Source organism: Salvelinus alpinus, chromosome 27, assembly GCF_045679555.1.
Source record: "Salvelinus alpinus chromosome 27, SLU_Salpinus.1, whole genome shotgun sequence".
NCBI lineage: Eukaryota > Metazoa > Chordata > Actinopteri > Salmoniformes > Salmonidae > Salvelinus > Salvelinus alpinus.
In genome coordinates, this window is record NC_092112.1 from 24,744,207 (window position 1) to 24,762,288 (window position 18,082).

The following is an 18,082-nucleotide window of genomic DNA, read 5'->3' on the forward strand; positions in this document are numbered from 1 at the left end:
AACATAAGCAAGGTTTGAAATTGTTTTAGTCTGTGTTTGAGCTTCTTGAGGTCAAGTTGCAGTCCACACATTTTGAATTGTTCCTGCCCATAAACTCAAGAAAATAAAAATCGTCCTGTGGCAAAATCTAGTTGGTATTCCAGAGGTCGGGATAATCAATTGCTATTAGGTTAAGATACTTCTTCACCATTTACGTAGGGTGAACTTCCTAGTTTTAGTGAAAGACATTGTGAACTGGACTTATTACGTTATCTAAAATATCCGATGCTAACCAACAAACTCACAGAAAGAGCAATATTTTTTTTATTAAAGCATCAAGCTCATAGTACAGAAACATTTAGCACATCTTGACCATCCAAAGAACAGCAAAAGAATTACAACAGCAAACATTTTCCCTTCAGTACATCCTGCAATTGCACCCTCTCACGTCAGGGGAGGAGTTTACCTTTTCCTTGGTAAGGCAAACAAAATACATGATTAAATTAGCTTGTAAAAAAAAGAAAAATCCCCTCAACTTCAGAACAAATGCATTTGGAACACTGGTTTTACAACAAAAGGTAAACAGAGGTAAACAAACAAAAAGTTGGTCTGTAGGCAAAAATGCATTTCTTACAAAAATGTTTGTAAAAATGGTATTGAGAAAGAAAAATAATTTGACTTTAATAAAAAATAAAATAAAAAAACCAACAGGACTACCCAGATCAAGTCTAAATAGGACTTTATCCAAAAGCAATCAAAAGTTACCTTTATTTGTGAACAGTGCTGGTGTCTATTCCCTAAACCTGTCAATACAGCTCTTAGAACAGTGGAGGCCGGTCACTAAACAGACATGAGTCATAACATTTCAGATAAAGACTATTGGCAAAAGTTGGTCCTCAAGAAAAAAAAGCTAACCCATAGATGTACTGGAGGCAAGTTGTTCCAATTGTCAACTTCGCCCAGGTCCTTACATGAACTGAAGTACTCATTCTAGTGGTCCGCTTGTTATGTCCGTCACATTCAGTTTCTTGAAGAAAACCCAACTTTATGTTAACTACAGTATACCATCATGTGATGGTCTCCAATGTTCTAAGGGCCTTCTAAACTAAATGGGCAAAGCAGCACCAGTTATAACCCTCTGGAGTTCTGAAGGTAGGCCCGAAAGTGCAGTCCCCAAAAAATTAATTCCTGTCCACCCCAGCTGTCTGTAAATTAAACTCAATCTGCATTCGCTGGCAGGAGAAGCATCATGAACATTACTGACCAGCCAATGGAGAACAATCCTCAACATCCTATCAAAATCCGCTCTCAAATTACAAACCTTTCAAAGTCTGTATACTAACCAGATAGATGAGGGAAGGCCTTCAGCACTGTAAGGTGGCTGCATGTTATTTATTTTTTTATGTATTAACCCCCATCCCACCTGCTCAATAAATCAGAATGCCCCAGTACATTTGAGCTGATTAAACAAGGTGAAGCACATTGATCTACTTACACAGGAGAAACAGACAGCAGCACACTACACTGTCAAGCAATACAGAACTAGTAGTCACCTGTGCCACAGGATTTTTCCTCACTAAACAAAAGGGCATTGATGGTACGCCAAAAAAACTGCAATGAAGTCACATTTTGGACCAATTCACTGCAAAATGTCTGCCCACAATAACATTTATAAAATGGCAGTTTATGCAACAGTTGTGTGGAATGATCCGGGATCACCCTGGCATGCTCAGATTGGTGGGCCTCTATTGTGTGCTTACCGACTCCTGTATGGGGGGTACATTGTTTAGAAAAAGAAAATGCTTTGCTGGGCCACCACTGTACTAAGCAGAGTGTGATTCGTTATTTCCATTCAGGGCAACACTGTGCAGCCATCAGCACCTCTGTCAAGCATGGTTCTGGGGCCAGATGACAGTGTCTGCTATGGGGGGGGGGGGGGGGGGGTAGTGCTATGCAGGATCCTAGGGATGTCCCTACCCCTTAGTTTCAAATATCAACGGGGTGGGCGGGACGACAGCAGAGGGCAGTTCTGGCCCACACCACAGCTACAAAGGGTCTACTAGGTCTCCTTGCAATTTACATTCAGACAGAAAACACCTCAACTGGCTCCTCTAGTCTAAACACCTTCTACAATCACGGTTGGCACAGCCTTCGTTCTTACGCGACTCATTCTTCCATTTAAGTTTGGATGTTGTTGTTTTTTTTAATCACATTTTCATGAATGCATACATGAGTTTAAAACCACAGGGAATTCTAACCACCAAATCCGTCCTGTTGGTACAGTATACTGTTGAATGAGCCTTGGTATAAAAGTGCATATATATTACACATTCCATACCGTGATGTACCCAACTGGACATCCTAAATGATTTGCTCTAACGCATACTGTCGTCTGGGACAAGTTTAAAGCCTGCCCATTTGAGGACACATTCAACAGCTAAATGATTGTCGAGGTGGAGAGAAGCATGGCAGACTGAACGTGGGCGTTCTGACCCAATTCCTTTGGCTGCAGTGCAGTTTACTGCCAAGAACTAGATAATGTTGACCTAGCGGTCAGCCTCTAGCCAATCCTCTAATAGTGCAACACTAACAAAGTATGGCATTTTGATTTGACAAGGAATTCATTAGACTCCGACGTTACATGACAAATAATGCTATATGGCCCAAAGCTCACATGCTTCTATTCACTCAATAAAAGACCAAAGTCATGAACATTCTAGAAGACAAAAAAAGGGTTGCCGTTTCCTGTTTTGGTATCGAGGAGTCCTGCTCCAATTGGCTGAAAACAATGTGTTCTTAAAGTGCACTCAAAAGTAAAAAAGGATGCAAACTTGCAACAGATCGATGAAGCAGCAAATCAGTTGAGGAAGGAAGAGTTGTGAGGGGAGGCGTGTTTCAACTGTCGGTAAGCACAAAATAGTGGACCCATCTGAGCATGTCAGGGCCCTGGACTAGTGGGAGCGGAAGCCCTGTCTGTGGGGAATGAGGGGGGAGACCTGCAGCAAGGAGGCAAGGCTGGCCAGCAACAAACAGAGAGTGTTTAAATCCTCTACATGCACTTCAAGATCACAGCAAGAGTGAGCTAGAATATCTAAACAGAGAAAAGAGCTTTCATGCAAGAGATCTAAGTTATAGGTACAACAATTCAAACTGGAGGTTACACTAGTAGGGCCTGTGGCCTCGTCGGAACCAATAAATCCTGAATAACAATGGCAGCAAAGGGGACTGTGCCTCTCTGCTCGGGCAGAGAGATGGCCGCCGCGGGGGCATAGCCCTGCTACGCAGCAGTGGTTCTTTTTTCGCTTCTTTTTCATTCTTAATCCTCAACTCTGCTGGTGGCTCTTGGCGTAACTGGTAAAGACAAAATTGTAATCGTTGAATTGGGCCAACTGGCGGTCGAGGCGCTTGTACCCCTCAAGTTTCTGGGCGGAAGAAAAGACACTGCGACATTTGGAGCTCTGTGGGAGAAAACAAAAATTAAGTTAAGTGAAAATGCCAAGTACAGTGAAGACTTAAGATGTGATTTATGAGTGCAATGTTCTGGAAAATAGAGTCAAACATCCACAAGCAACATCAGACCCATTTTGAACGAGGACATACCTGGTTAACAAACAGCGTAGTCACAAATTTCCCTGGCTTAAAGATGTCCACAACTTTCCTGACCAAATCATCGTAGGACGTCTGAGAGAGGTTGGTTTCGAAGCTGACATAGGAGAACTCTGGCTCTGGAGTGATGTGGATCGTCCAGTAAGTTCCCTGTAAGACAGACATTTATTTTAAATGACTTAAGGCGTATTTAATAAAGAGCCAGAAGACAAAAAAAAGGGGGGGATGAAACTGCTGATAAATACTTGAGAAAATTGGACTTCTTCGATTGCGATGTGTTGTCTCACCTAGCCATATTAAGTTGAATGCACTAATTGTAAGTCACTCTGGATAAGAGTCTGCAAGATCCACTTACGTCAGTCTTCATTCCATTCATTGAGTATCCACAAGGGTTGAACATTGTGGCGTCAATCACAGAACCTGGTATCAGGTCACGAATTCCACTCATCTGAAAAAAGATATATATACACAATGTGCACTACAAAACAGCAACTGACTAATGAACAGTCAGCTTTATGATGGTGTTCCTCTATACAGTAAGGGGAATATTACTGTTGGGCACCAATAGCGATAATTCAATACAATATTAATATAGTTTCACATAGATAGGAGCAAGGCAGTGATATTTGGGTCTTCCTCCCATTTACCTAAATGATTATGTAAAAAACAGCATACACTACTGTTCCTGCATGCACAAAACCCCTTTCACAAAACACAGGCTGTCAACTAGGGCCCTAGAAAATCACTGATCATTTTTGCCTGACTCCATTTTGTTTTTCCAGGTAAAGAAAATAGCTTTTTTTTTTATAGAATGGGATATTCCAAGTCCACAACCATGCTTTAACTGCATCAGGAGACCACTTGAGTTCTGAAATTAGAGACATTTAGATTTGTGTAAAGTTACCCTAATGAAAGTGTGCACCAGCAGAATGTTGTTTGGTTTGTAGCACTCATGTGATTGCAGAGTTTGCAAAACAAGTGGCCACTGGATTGATGCAAATAATCATGATGATATTGTGCCAGGTAGTCATAAGCTACTTTGTAGTTTACATTTAATTGAGAAGGCTTTTGGGAAAGCCTTGCCATCTATAACAGAAGGTTAACAGCTACACAAAGTATAGACATATGCAAGCACTGCACAGACGTTCCTGTGTCATTACAGAAAGTTGCCGGAAAATACAAATCGCTGATGCATTTTATTAGTGTCTTATGATTAACTTGGGCAAACTAATGCATTTTCTGATCAACTCTGTTTAACATTTCCTACTAAGTGCAATACATGTTTTTAGATTGAATTCAGATAATGTCTGGATTCCATGATTGCATTAGCAATGCAGATTTTATAGGGAGCTAGTCAATTTATTATACTTAACTGCCTGCTGATGAGCCATCAACAGTTGATAAGTTTCCGATTGTATACAAACTGCTTGGGTAGGTTCCCAGACAAGTCTGGCCCAATGGGCCATCAACAAGCAGTCGTCTCTACTTCAGAGATGTGGAAGTGAACATTTTACACAGTTGCAATGTTATTTTAATAAAACCAATATATCAATATCGTACCGAAAAATGTAACTGATACCATATCGGTGCCCTTACTGGGGAATATCATTACAGAATAGATCAATGTCATAAGGACAGGTCCCCTTGAACAGTGGCCTACTGAGTGAGCCCTCGTGAAATCAAGAATAAATAACGATACCCAACATTGCTAGTTTGCGGGCCTTACACGAGTGACATCATTTGCAGAAACACCATCTTTCATGAAGAACTGATCCATAATTGCTGGATCAAGGTCACTCATCAGAACTTCCAGCGTCTGATCTGCGTGCTTGTTCTCCCAGAACTCTGGCAAATCCAGAGTAAACAGGTACCTGTAGGGAAACGAGGAGGTAAAGGAAAACAAGCCCGTTCAGCAGCACTGGACAGTGTAGTTCAAGCTCAATAGCAATGTCTACTGCATTATTAATATCTCGTTCATTTTGTCATATGCGCCGAATACAACAGGTGTACGTACACCTTAGTGACATGCCTACAATCCCTTAACCAAAAATGCAGTTAAGAAAAAAAATGCCCCAAAACATATTTAAATAAAAGTAACAAGAAGTGCAGCAGTAAAACAATCGCAAGGCTATATACAGGGGATACCGGTACAGAGTCGATGTGCTGGGGCACCAGTTAGTCAAGGTAATATGTACATGTAGGTAGAGTTATTAAAGTGACTATGCATAGATAATGAAACAGTAGCAGCAGTGTAAGCGGGGGGACCTTACCAGCAATCAGAATTCAAACGTCCCATACAGTACGCTGCTCCATCTGTAGAAGGAAGATAATGCCATTTCTTTATCTTATGTGCCCGTGTCTCAAACCCCTCCTGATTAGAGAACAGCCTGTATAGCGTCGCTGACTCACTCCATCCATGCATTAGCACATACTCTTCCTGGACTCCAACAGTGATTAGAGTTGAGGAATTGAATTTGGAGCGTGGGCATTAGTACTTACTTGGGAAAATCTGGCTGAGAAATTCCACTTCCTCCTGGAAGTTCCGATGAGGGAACTCCTGCTGGGTAGGCTTCATGAAGTTCTTGCGAGAATAGAAGAAATTCTGTAGGTTGTGAGGAGATGTTAGAACTAACCCATCCTGTCCACAACATCAACGCAAACAAAGATGGTATAATGTACAAACATAACATGTTGATGCATAACATTGTTTATAAAACGTTTACGAATGTACACATTTTTGGTTTTATTAACATGTACGTAAAATGGTATTCCATTTGGTTTGTATGTATACATGCATGCATAGTGTTCCTTTGACGTCATGGTAGAGTTGATGCTCTGACATGCACCGTCAACTGTGGGACCATATAGACAGGTATATCTTTCTAAATCCTGTCCAAACTATTAAATTGGCCACTGGTGAACTCCAAATCAAGTTCACATCAAGGAAGATCAAAGGACAGATGAACCAGAGCTCAATTTGGAGTGTCATAGCAATGGGGAGTGAATACTTCATTTACATGTCCTTTTTCAATGCATCTGCAAACATTTCTAAAACAATGTTTTCACTATCATTATGGGATATTGTGCGTAGATGGGCGAGACATTTATTTAATCCAGTTTGAATTCAGGCTGTAACAATGTAGAATAAGTCAAAGGGGTATGAACACAGATAAAAATAAATACATTGGCTGCATATGGCCTGTCTGCAAGGAACTTGAAACATTGTATCAACTTGGTCCAGCCCAAAGCTTGTGCTAACAAACTTGCAACATTGTATCAAATATTCTGGACCCTTAGTTTACAGCGCCAGTGAGCCCTGGACAGAGGAGTCATAAAATAGGCCTACTTGATTACATTTCCACCTGATCAGATCATGGCATTTTTTCCACTTTGTGGTAATTGAAAGGGAGAGACCTGGAAAGATTGTTCAAAATAGGCTACATTGAGGAACTATTGTCATTCTCAATGGATGTAAAATCAAACTTTGTTTACTTGCTGTTTGATATGGAAAAAATAATACTTTGAGAACCTCCACAGCTCATTAGCGGTGGTGAGTTTAAGACAATCAGATCCCCAAGTAAGCCTACCTTTGCATGCAGGCCAGGTAGCCTAGGACTACTTCTATGCATAATCAGGTGTATGTCCTTACTCAACATTGATAGGAGCGCACCAAACAAAAACACAATGAACACCGTGACAACACATAAATGGAATAAAACAAAGTGGAGCCTAGGTTGTGTGCTCTGCAAACATATGCACTCAATATAAGAACTGTAAAATACTAATAAAATGAATGCATTAAGAAATGATGGTAACCAAACATTGCGGCCTACGCAATGGATTAGTCCACTGAGACAGAGTCAATCAAGATGTGCCATAAACATTTATATTTCTTTGCAACTGTCCAACTAAACAAATAATTGTATCGCTAGAACAGACAATCCACCAGTCAACTGAAATGGGGTCAGCATTAATGTATGTATACCGTGTCATTTTGAAAAAGCCACATTTCTTTTAATACCATCAATACCTTAAACTATTTCTTTGAAATGTTTCAATAAAATATAACCATTTGTAGCTACTTTAAGTTAATACCTGCAGTCAAATTGTGCAATACATTAGGAGAAAGCAGATTGTGTTCAATTAACCCGTCACATGAAGCTTACCATAGTTTGTAAATAGCACAACCGGAGAAAGCAGGTGCCGGTGAGGCCATAACATTCTATATCTATCCGCGTGTCTCTTGTGCGGCGTACATGAGGTGATTAAGTTAGACTTGTATGCAATTCACTACTAATCGTTTGCCATCAGATATTTTATAATGCTTTCTGACAGAAGTCAGAGCTCTGGATGAGTCATCTGCACAGTTGCCATTTCCCCCCCTGATCTTACTGGTGTCCAACCCCCCCCCCGTTCTTCTCTGCTCAATGTACACATGCATGCTTTTCTGAAGGAAGAGCAGCATCGCAACTTTGTTCATTTGAAAAAATATATATATCTCTTTTTTTACTTCTTCACTTTCGCTTGTAAATGTCCACTCATCGAAATTCGGTAGCTACTAGCTATGCTCGTTTAACTTTGAGCTGGATTTGCCCGTCTTTGAAATTATACTTGAAATATTTTAAAAAGCAACATGCAACTATTTAAAACTTTACTGAGTTGGTTCATAGAAAATCAGTCAATTGAAATACATTAGGCCCTAATCTATGGATTTCAGACTGGGCAGGAGCGCAGCCATGAGTGGGCATAGGCATACCCACTTGGTAGCCAGGTGCACCCAGTTTTACCCCACAAAAGGGCTACACTACAGACAGAAATAATCCTGAACAAGCCCCTCCCACTCAGAGGATCCCACAGGTGAAGAAGCCGGATGTAGAGGTCCTGGGCTGACATGGTTACACGGTCTGCGGTTGAATATGGTACCAAATTCTCTAAAGACATTTGAGGCGGCTTATGGTGGAGAAATTAACATTCAATTCCCTGGCCACAGCTCTGTTGGACATTCCTGCAGTCAGCATGCATACAGTGGTTTTGGAAAGTATTCAGACCTTGACTTTTTCCACGTTTTGTTACAGCCAAACAAAGCAAAAACAGGTTTAATTACATTAACACAAGTATTCAGAACCTACTTTGTTGAAGCACCTATGGCAGCAATTACAGCATCGAGTCTTCTTGGATATGACGGTACAAGCTTGGTACACCTGTATTTGGGGAGTTTCTCCCATTCTTCTCTACAGATCCTCTCAAGCACCGTCAGGTTGGATGTGGAGCGTCGCTGCACAGGTATTTTCAGGTCTCTCCAGAGATGTTCGATCGGGTTCTGGCTGGGCCACTCAATGACATTTACAGACTTGTCCCAAAGGCACTGCTGCGTTGTCTTGGCTGTGTGCTTAGGGTCATTGTCCTGTTGAAAGGTGAACCTTTGCCCCAGTCTGAGGTCCTGAGCACTCTGTAGCAGGTTTTCATCAAGGATCTTTGTACTTTGCGCCATTCATCTTTGCTTCAATCCCGACTAGTCTTCCAGTCCCTGCCGCTGAAAAACATCCCCACAGCATGATGCTGCCACCACCATGCTTCACCGTAGGGATGGTGCCAGGGTCTCTAGTGGCGACACTAGGCATTCAGGCAAAAGAGTTGGTTTCGTCAGACCAGACGAAACCAACGACCATGTTTCTCATGGTCTGAGTCCTTTAGGTGCCTTCTGGCAAGCTGTCAATATGCCTTTTACTGAAGAATGACTTCTGTCTGGCCACTAACATAAAGGTCTGATTGGTGGAGTGTTGCAGAGATGGTGGTTGTTCTGGAAGATTCTTCCATCTCCACAGATGAACTCTGGCGCTCCTTTAGAGTGACCATCGGGTTCTTGGTCACCTCCCTGACCAAGGCCGTTATCTCCGATTGCTCAGTTTGGCCGGGCGGTCAACTCTAGGAAGAGTCTTGGTGGTTCCAAACTTTATCCATTTAATAATGTAGGCCGCTGTGTTGTTGGGGACCTTCAATGTTGTAGAAATGTTTTGGTACCCATACCCAGATCTGTGCCTCAACAATCCTGTCTCGGAGCTCTACGGACAATTCCTTCGACCTCATGGCTTGGTTTTTGCTCTGACATGCACTGTCAACTGTGGGACCTTAAATAGACAGGTATGTGCCTTTCCAAATCATGTCCAATCAATTAAATTTACCACAGGTGGACTCCAAGATGTAGAAACATCAAGGATGATCAATGGAAACAGGATGCACTTGACCTCAATTTTGAGTCTAATTTTTTTTTTTTTATAAATATGCAAAAACTTCTAAAGACCTGTTTTCACTTTGTTTATATGAGGTATTGTGTGTAGATTGCTAAGGGAAAAATATTTCATACATTTTAGAATAAGGCTGTAACGTAACAAAATGTTGAAAGTCAAGGGCTCTGAATACTTCCCAATCATGCCGTTTGATTCTCTTGACATGCCACACCTGTCAGGTAGATGGATCATCTTGGACAAAGGAGAAATGCTCACTGACAGGGACGTAAACAAATTTGTGCACTAAATTTGAGAGAAAGCTTTGTGCGTATGGAACATCTGAGCCCTACACTAAATGTTGCATTTATATTTCACTCAATATAGTTGGTTCTCGCTCGTTAGCATTTAGCTAAGTGTCTAAGTGAATTCGCCATCAGCTGGTGCCAATTTTGCTAATTCCTGCTCTTTTCCTGCAATCCAGCAAACTTACTTGGTGTGTCGTCATAGTGGTCTCTGTCTTGGTCAGACTCAGACAGAACAAACGTAAACATTTGCCTTTTTTCCATGCTGATTTCTACACAAACATGCTTTTTGAATTTAAAAGTAATCTGATTTGCAAAAGTACCTGTAATCTGATTACAATATTTTTTGCCTATAACGTAACAGAATAGTTCGTTTTTGTAATCAGTTACTCCCCAACCCTGTGTGTGCGCACGTGTCACACTGACCTCGATAGCATCAAAGCCACAGTACTCCCTGGCCAGTTCCAGCAGGGGCATCAGTGCTTGCAGTAAGAGGGTGGTTCCACACGTCTTCAAAATGAAACGTCTCTTGGAGACAAACATGCTACTCTCACTGAATGGACAAAGGGACAGAAGGAGAATAGCAATATGAGTTTTATACGCGTTACATACATATCACAAGTTACAGTTATTGGCCAATTATTTATTTTTTTACATGAGCTCAATTTACATCCAACATGCATGTACAACTGTTCAAAAGGGAAAAGTAGAGTTCTTCAGGTTCGATGCCTTCCAGCTAAGTAGCGTGTACTATTTAGACACCTGGAGAGTTTTTTTTTTTTAAGGACACCATGACGTGGCATTACCCTGGTGACTGCTTGCCATTGATTCTATACAGGGTAAACCTAAAGCAGCACATGCTACAAACAGTTTAACAGTCTGCCTTGAGCATGAAGTCAAAACCAACCACAGGGCATTAGTGTATTACTGTTATCATGGGCCTGAAATTTTTTACAGCGGCAAGCCTGTCTAGAATTCAGGCCCACAGACTCCTTGAGGAGGCATTGCTGGGTTATCATTAGTCATCTGCCTCCTAGTTACAGACTAGTCCCAGGGAGGAGCACAAGGAACAGTCAATTGACTGCAGTATAGCTAGTGAGTACTGATGGGGGGGGGGGGGGATATATATTTTGTGCGATATAGCCTATCGTATCTTTGAAAATATCACTACTATTTTTAGCACTAGTTCAACACTCTCTTGTCCCTCTGCAGCAGACATATTCCCTGATTGTTCAAAACATTAAGAACATGTGCTTTCCATGACAGACTGACCAGGTGAAAGCTACGATGCCTTATGGAGGTCAGCTCAATATTTGGAAGGTGGTCCTGATGTTTGGTACACTCCGTGTATAGTGAGCAATATGTTCGGAACATCGAATCAACAAAATTGCAGTATCGAATTGCAATACATATCGTATTGCCAACTAAGTATTGCGATAATATTGTGTCGTCTCTGGTCATTTCCAGCACTACTAGTGAGAAGGAAGAAGTTTGTGGGGCATATGTAGGTTTACAACACCAATGTTGTCTACTTGCAGTCAAGCAGAAAGCTGTCACAGGTAGTCCTCCCCTGAATCAGCACGGTCCCATTCGCATAACAAACCTCAAGAGTGAAGGAGAAGGCTACTCCGTTGTGCTAGCCCCGGCCCGGTCGAGGTCTGTGCAATAGCTACAGATCAACCCTACCCCTCGTTACCAGACGGTTGTAGGTGGGACTTAACCGGCAGAGGGAGCTGAGAGTGGAGACCTCTCACAACAGCCTCCGCAGCCAGACTAACACCCAGGGTCAGGCATGTACTTTTTACTGGCAATGACTTGCCCCAAAGACCAGTCTGAGTACAATGGTGTCACAAAGGGCAGATTTCACCATCAGATATTGATTCATAGGAACCTAAATTGGCAACTTGTGCCTAATATGCTTGTGGGGCTGCCAGGGTGCTCATTTAGCCATCTTTCACCCATCCATCTGGGCTCAGATAAGACCCAGGTCTTTAGGCGCCTCAGAACAGAGCCAGGGAGACCTGAGAGATCTAAAAAAAGCTCTGCTCAGTCAGTCCTTTCACCCTAGGGGAGAGAAGAGTTTCCATGCAGCCATTCCCAACGAGACGATTACAGATGACGCAAGCCCAGCTCTCTATTCTGAAATGGGGACAAGCCAAGGTGACAGTGGTAAACAGAACAGGGATTCGGTCGCTACTCACCTGAGTATATAAGCTTCCTGCTTGTCGGTCTTTGTCACACTTATGATCAAACAGTGCACATTCTCCAGAAGTTTGTCCCACTCAAACCTGAAAGACAAAAAGCATTTGTTCATGTTTTGTTTTTTTAACACTGCAGCACGCTCAATTTAATAGTTCAAGACTTGCTTTTTCAAAATAGAAGCAACTGTCAGAGGCTAGACTGTAGTTCTAGTGCTATCAGACAATTTGAATAAAAATCTTACATCTGAGCTAATCATTTCACAATTCTGGGCATGGCATTTGGGGTGTCTAACTGGTGTGACTGATGACTAAATAGACAGTGAAATGAATCTGCCAACAAACCATAACAATTAATGTCTTGCTTTAGATTTAAAAAAAGGCCTAACCAACTCACTTTACTTACATAAACAAATGTTTGAGCCTCGTAACAGTGAAAAGAAAATGTACAATACTATACTCAGGTTGATTTTGAACCGGGTCCAGAGCCCTGGCATTCCCTGGAACAGTGCAGACAGCAGACAGGTGCACTCTGGCAAAACAGGCTCCCTGCTCTACTATAGGCTACTATTAAGCAACAGCCTGCTCACAGGACAGCAGGTAGAAGATGACAATACAGTTTCTCCACCGCTTCTATGTAATAACTGTAGGAATTAGGCCTCGTGCCGACTATGATCATCCAAAACAGTTAACGATAGGTAGATCAATCAAGAAGGTTGAGATCCTGTTCCTGTAAATAGTGTTTAAAAACAGATGTCAATAGAAGTTAATAATTTAGCTCAGGGATGGGAAACTGGCAGCATGCGTCCCCGTGTAGGCCCACAGATCAATTACCAAAAACAAAATAATTAAATATATTTGAAGAACTCAGACGGGGTCTCAATTTACTGTTGAGTGTTAGAATACGAGGTTAGGGCCGGATCTGACCACACGTGTGGGTATGGATGTGTCTACGCAGACCTACAAGTCACTGCAGCCCCTCAGGAGTTGATTGTGGGCTCCACCCCATCAAAAGTTGCCATCGTTGGTTTAGTGCATAAATCCACCATGTCAAGAAATCAGTTACCATGGTCCTGTTGAGCAAGACTTTGTAGACTGCATGATTGCGAGATCGTTTTACAGAACCAGAACTTATTTCAGGGGGTCATTGAGTTTGAGCATCACACCTTTTCCTAAAAACACCTTGTAACATCTGTCAAGTATCATATTGAGACGAGTCACCGTCAATAGCATTGTCAGCTCAGTGTGACATGAACAATGTAGTTACGAAGTGTCAAGTATCCCCAGACGAGAATGGATTGATGGAAAGTCAGGATTAAACACAGCAAATAAATGCCAATAGGCTGCTACAGGTGTAAGGTACAGATCTGTGAATAAGATGCCCTTGGACTTATTTGGACATTGGCAGGCGTCCAGCATCCCCAATCCACTGCCTCCGATCTGTTAATATTCCTTGGCTGTAAATTAATACCCGCTGTCATTCCTAACCAAATTATGTTAACCATGAAAACCCTGGCTTTCCCTTGGATTGGCAAGAGTAGCCATGAACCTTGCCACAGAGGCAGGTGAAGAACCATTTGTCAGTCCTTCTCATTCATTGAAATCACATGTATTGGAATGCACTTATGGCAATTGCCATTCCACTACTACACTGAACAAAATATTTTAAAAAGCAACATGTAAAGTGTTCGTCCCATGTTTGAGCTGAACTATAAGATGGCAGAAAAGCTTATCGCTCAAATTTGTTCACATCCCTGTTAGTCAGTTTCTCCTTTGCCAAGATAATCCATCCACCTGACAGGTTTGGCATGTCAGGAAGCTGATTCAACAGCATGATCATTACAAAGGTGCACCTTGTGCTGGGCACAATAAAAGGCCACAAAATGTGCAGTTGTCACAACACAATGCCACAGATGTCTCAAGTTGTGGGAGTGTGCAATTGTCATGCTGACTGTAGGAATGTCCACCAGAGCTGTTGCCAGAGAATTTAAATGTTCATTTCCCTACTATAAGCCACCTGCTGTGTTAGAATTTGGCAGTACGTCCAACCGGCCTCAGAACCACGTGTAATCACGCCAGCTCAGGACCTCCACATCTGGCTTCCTCACATGCGGGATTGTGTGAGGCACACTGGAGAAATGTGTTCATCACGGATGAATCCCAATTTCAACTGTACCGGGCAGACAGCGTTGTGTGGGCAAGCGGTTTGCTGATGTCAACGTTGTGAACAGAGTGCCCCGTGGTGGTGGGGTTATGATATGGGCAGGCGTAAGCTACAGACAAACAATTGCATTTTATGCACAGAGATACCATGAGGTCCTGAAGCCCATTGTCGTGCCATTCATCCACCACCACCTCATGTTTCAGCATGATAATACGGCCCCATGACGCAAGGATCTGTACACAATTCCTGGATGCTGAAAATGTAAAGGTTCTTCCATGGCCTCCATACTGTACTCAAGACACATCACTCATTGAGCATGTATGGGATGCTCTGGAGCAACACTTACAACAGCCTGTTCCAGTTCCCGTAAATATCCAGAAAACAGCCAATAAAATGTTCACCCAAATCCAAAATGAACAAAAACTGTCACAGAATTGAGGACTAATACATGCAAACTCTTAGCTGTTTCGACTGGGAAGCATGCAGACGCCTTAAGGACACCTAAAAAAGTGGCCTCTTGTCAACAAGTTATTCACATCAAATATTTGAGGATTGGCAGCAAAGGTTCTCAGGCTACAAGCATACCACTCTGCATCCCACTGCTGGCTAAGAAAGGTTGGTCCTGGTCGGTCACCGGATGGGAGACCAGATGCTGCTGGAAGTGGTGTTGGAGGTCTAAAAAATAACATTCCAAGTGCCCCAGGGCAGTGATTGGGCACAATGCCCTGTGTTGGGAGCAGTCTTTCCGATGGGACGTTAAACAGGTGTCCTGACTCAGTGGTCATTAAAGATTCCATGGCACCTATCGTAAGATTAGGGGTGTTAGCCCACTGTCCTGGTTAAATTCACAATCTGGTCCTGATCATGACTACTTAATCATCCCCAACTTCCAATTGGCTCATTCACCTGCCGTAACTATTACCCAGGTCGTTGCTGTAAATGAGTGTGTTCAGTCAACTTACCTGGTAAAATAAAAGTTAAATAAAAATGAAGACTCCAAATCGTATTAAAAACAAGAGCATTGAAATAAATCAACATGGTTGAAACGTGTTCTTTATTAGATATTAGGGCCAGTGGTGGAAAAAGTACCCAATTGTCATACTTGAGTAAAAGTAAAGATATCTTAATAGAAAATGACTCAAGACACCCAGTAAAATACAGTAAGGGTCCAAAAGTATTTGGCTATAAATATACTTCACTATCAAAAGTATAAATCCCTTATATTAAAGCAAACCAGACTGCACAATTGTTTTATTCATTTACAGAAAGCCAGGGGCACATTCCAACACTGACATAACTGACGAAAGCAGCATGTGTTTAGTGAGTCTGCCAGGTCAGAGGCAGTAGGGATGACCAGGGATGTTGTTTTCGTGATACCATAAGTAAGGTATGGTGTATCCTGGACAATTTTCCTGTCCTGCTAAGCGTTCAAAATGTAACGAGTATTTTTGGTTGTCAGAGAAAATGTATGGAGTAAAAAGTACATTGTTTTCTTTAGGCAGGTAGTGAGCTTAAAGTGGTCAAATATGTAATGTACAGATAACCCAAAAAACTACTTTAGTACTTTGAAGTATTTTTACACCACTGAATAGGGCAATGCAAATAGGACTAGTTTGAAGGGTTTTGTAGATACCCATGCATGGGGCCATCTAAATTATATGTACAAGTAACAGCAACTACAGGCTAAGTTTAATTTACTGTTCATTATTGCATTGATCCCGATTGGGTAAATTACACTTCAGAAGATTGGCTTCTCAGCTAAGTGGTTGGCAATCAACTCAAACTGATCAGGTATAATGTTTGATATCGCTTGCCTATTGAGTCTGTTAATGGCCTTCGTTCATTGTGCATTGCAGATGTTGTAAATCTTCAGCGGCGAGAGACCATGATCGCCAATGCGGCATATCAGAGAAAGGATCGCGGTGGCCACAAGGCGCTACAGTACCACATCGTGACGCAGAGAAGTGATATGGAAAATTACTACAGCTAGCCAGAAGATACACAATGACACCAACAACTTCAGAAGTTGAGTTGTAGACTTAACTAGCTACCTGGTTACATAATCTACAAAATTGCATAAAGATAGAGCTATTTAGCGTGTTTAGTGTCAAATCAAATCCGTGGGCAACATGTTGAGATCATCACCCTAGCATGAATACATCGAAAACCAATGCATGCGCAGTATGCGAAAAACCCGCGCTGTCAAACTCACCCCAATCTGACCACTTTTCTTGCCAAAACAATTTGTTAACTTGCAGATTGGAATGCCTAACATTGCATTAATGGTACATGCACTATTCAAATACGTTTATAAACATGGATAATGAGCATTACTGGAGAGCATTACTGGAGAGCTGCATTACTGGCAGTAGCGAACATTAGTCAGCAGCTGACTGAACCGCATGAATGAATGACTCGGCTACCGCGTTCGTTACCCTAAGCAAATGCCAAGCTAGTGGTGGTCAGTGTGGGGGATGGTAATTCATGAGTGACGATGTTATCTGAATTTAGCTAACCAGCTGGCTAACACTACGTGTTCACATTAGCCACCACATGACATGTCAGTGAAATATTGTGGTTTACGAGATAACTGGGATCGTAATAAAGCAGGTTAAGGTTAACTAGATAAATAAATCCTCGTTACAATGTTTCTTTCTAGCGCGTGTTGCTGGTTGAATCTCCATCCAGTCTTCTTGAGTGGACGGATTGCTGGAGCACAGGGGCTAATGTTAGTAGCTTAGCTAACGTTAACTAGTTAGCCAAAGGCAGAATGTATTAATCACATCTCGACTTCACAAACCTTGGGATGGTACGGAGGTCCCCTGTTCCTTTGATCTCATCTTGTCGGGAGAACCACACCTCCAACAGCTTCTCGGTTCCCTCGAAGAAGTGTGCACCGTTCGCTTCCATCGTGAGTTAACAGACACCAACAGAAATTAAACGTCGGTTACGTTTTCAATTGAATTAGCCCTTGTTTGATCGTTATAATTTATTAAGTACAGTCCTTTAGCAATCCAGGTGTAATTTCTTGGTTTAACCGTCTTCCCTTTTACAGAGAATACTGTAAAGCAAGTGCTAGCTAATATCGCCGGCCATACTGTGTAAAGCGCAGAAAAGGGAACGCGTATTGGTTTTATTCACCCAGCCTAAAACGTCACCCCCACGATAGTCGAATCACGTTGCTGGGTTCTTGCTGATGAAGTGGCGATTGGCAGTGGCAACTGTCAGCATGACAAAATTGTACATTGCCCATCTCCAATCTTCAACGATAATACATTTAATTGGCAGATATGCCATATTTCCCTGATAATAAAAGCTACTCTGCGTTCAGGTAAACTGTTCCCGTCTGCTCTCAAAACATGTTGCACCTTCAAAGCCTTCTCGACTGAGATTTTTTTTTAAATGAAGTCCAATCAGTCATGCACTCATTGATTTTAACTTAAAAGGCCATAGGGCCTACTGACTTGTAATGCAACAGAAGACACATTAGTACATATATAGGTGTAATTTCAATACTGGGCTATGTACAATATTTCGTTTTTTATATTTATTTTGTATAGGTATATTACATGTTCTATCCAATAGCAATGTGATTCTATGGGCATT

The 18,082-nt window shown here is 41.9% G+C and overlaps 1 protein-coding gene across 1 annotated transcript; it reads right to left on the reverse strand.

Moving 5' to 3' along the window:
* Nucleotides 1-285: 285 nt before the first annotated feature.
* On the reverse strand, nt 286-17,600 carry LOC139556217 (S-adenosylmethionine decarboxylase proenzyme-like). Its single transcript, XM_071369856.1, has 9 exons — nt 17,277-17,600; nt 12,316-12,402; nt 10,541-10,667; nt 6,085-6,187; nt 5,856-5,898; nt 5,312-5,456; nt 3,941-4,033; nt 3,580-3,735; nt 286-3,437 (listed from the first exon to the last, which is right to left on the reverse strand). Exons 1-9 carry the CDS (start codon nt 17,384-17,386, stop codon nt 3,303-3,305), a joined length of 999 nt encoding a protein of 332 aa, XP_071225957.1. The 5' UTR covers nt 17,387-17,600; the 3' UTR covers nt 286-3,302.
* Between the last annotated feature and the right edge of the window lie 482 nt (nt 17,601-18,082).

What these genes read in the sequence shown, in the direction of transcription:
- LOC139556217 (XM_071369856.1), bottom strand. Translation starts at nt 17,386, where the DNA reads ATGGAAGCGAACGGTGCACACTTCTTCGAGGGAACCGAGAAGCTGTTG. An exon ending in GACCTCCGTACCATCCCAAG is followed by an intron (nt 12,403 to 17,276) that starts GTTTGTGAAGTC and finishes TTTGTCTTTCAG; the next exon opens with GTTTGAGTGGGACAAACTTC. An exon ending in CTGCAAATGATGTCACTCGT is followed by an intron (nt 4,034 to 5,311) that starts GTAAGGCCCGCA and finishes ATCTTTTTTCAG; the next exon opens with ATGAGTGGAATTCGTGACCT.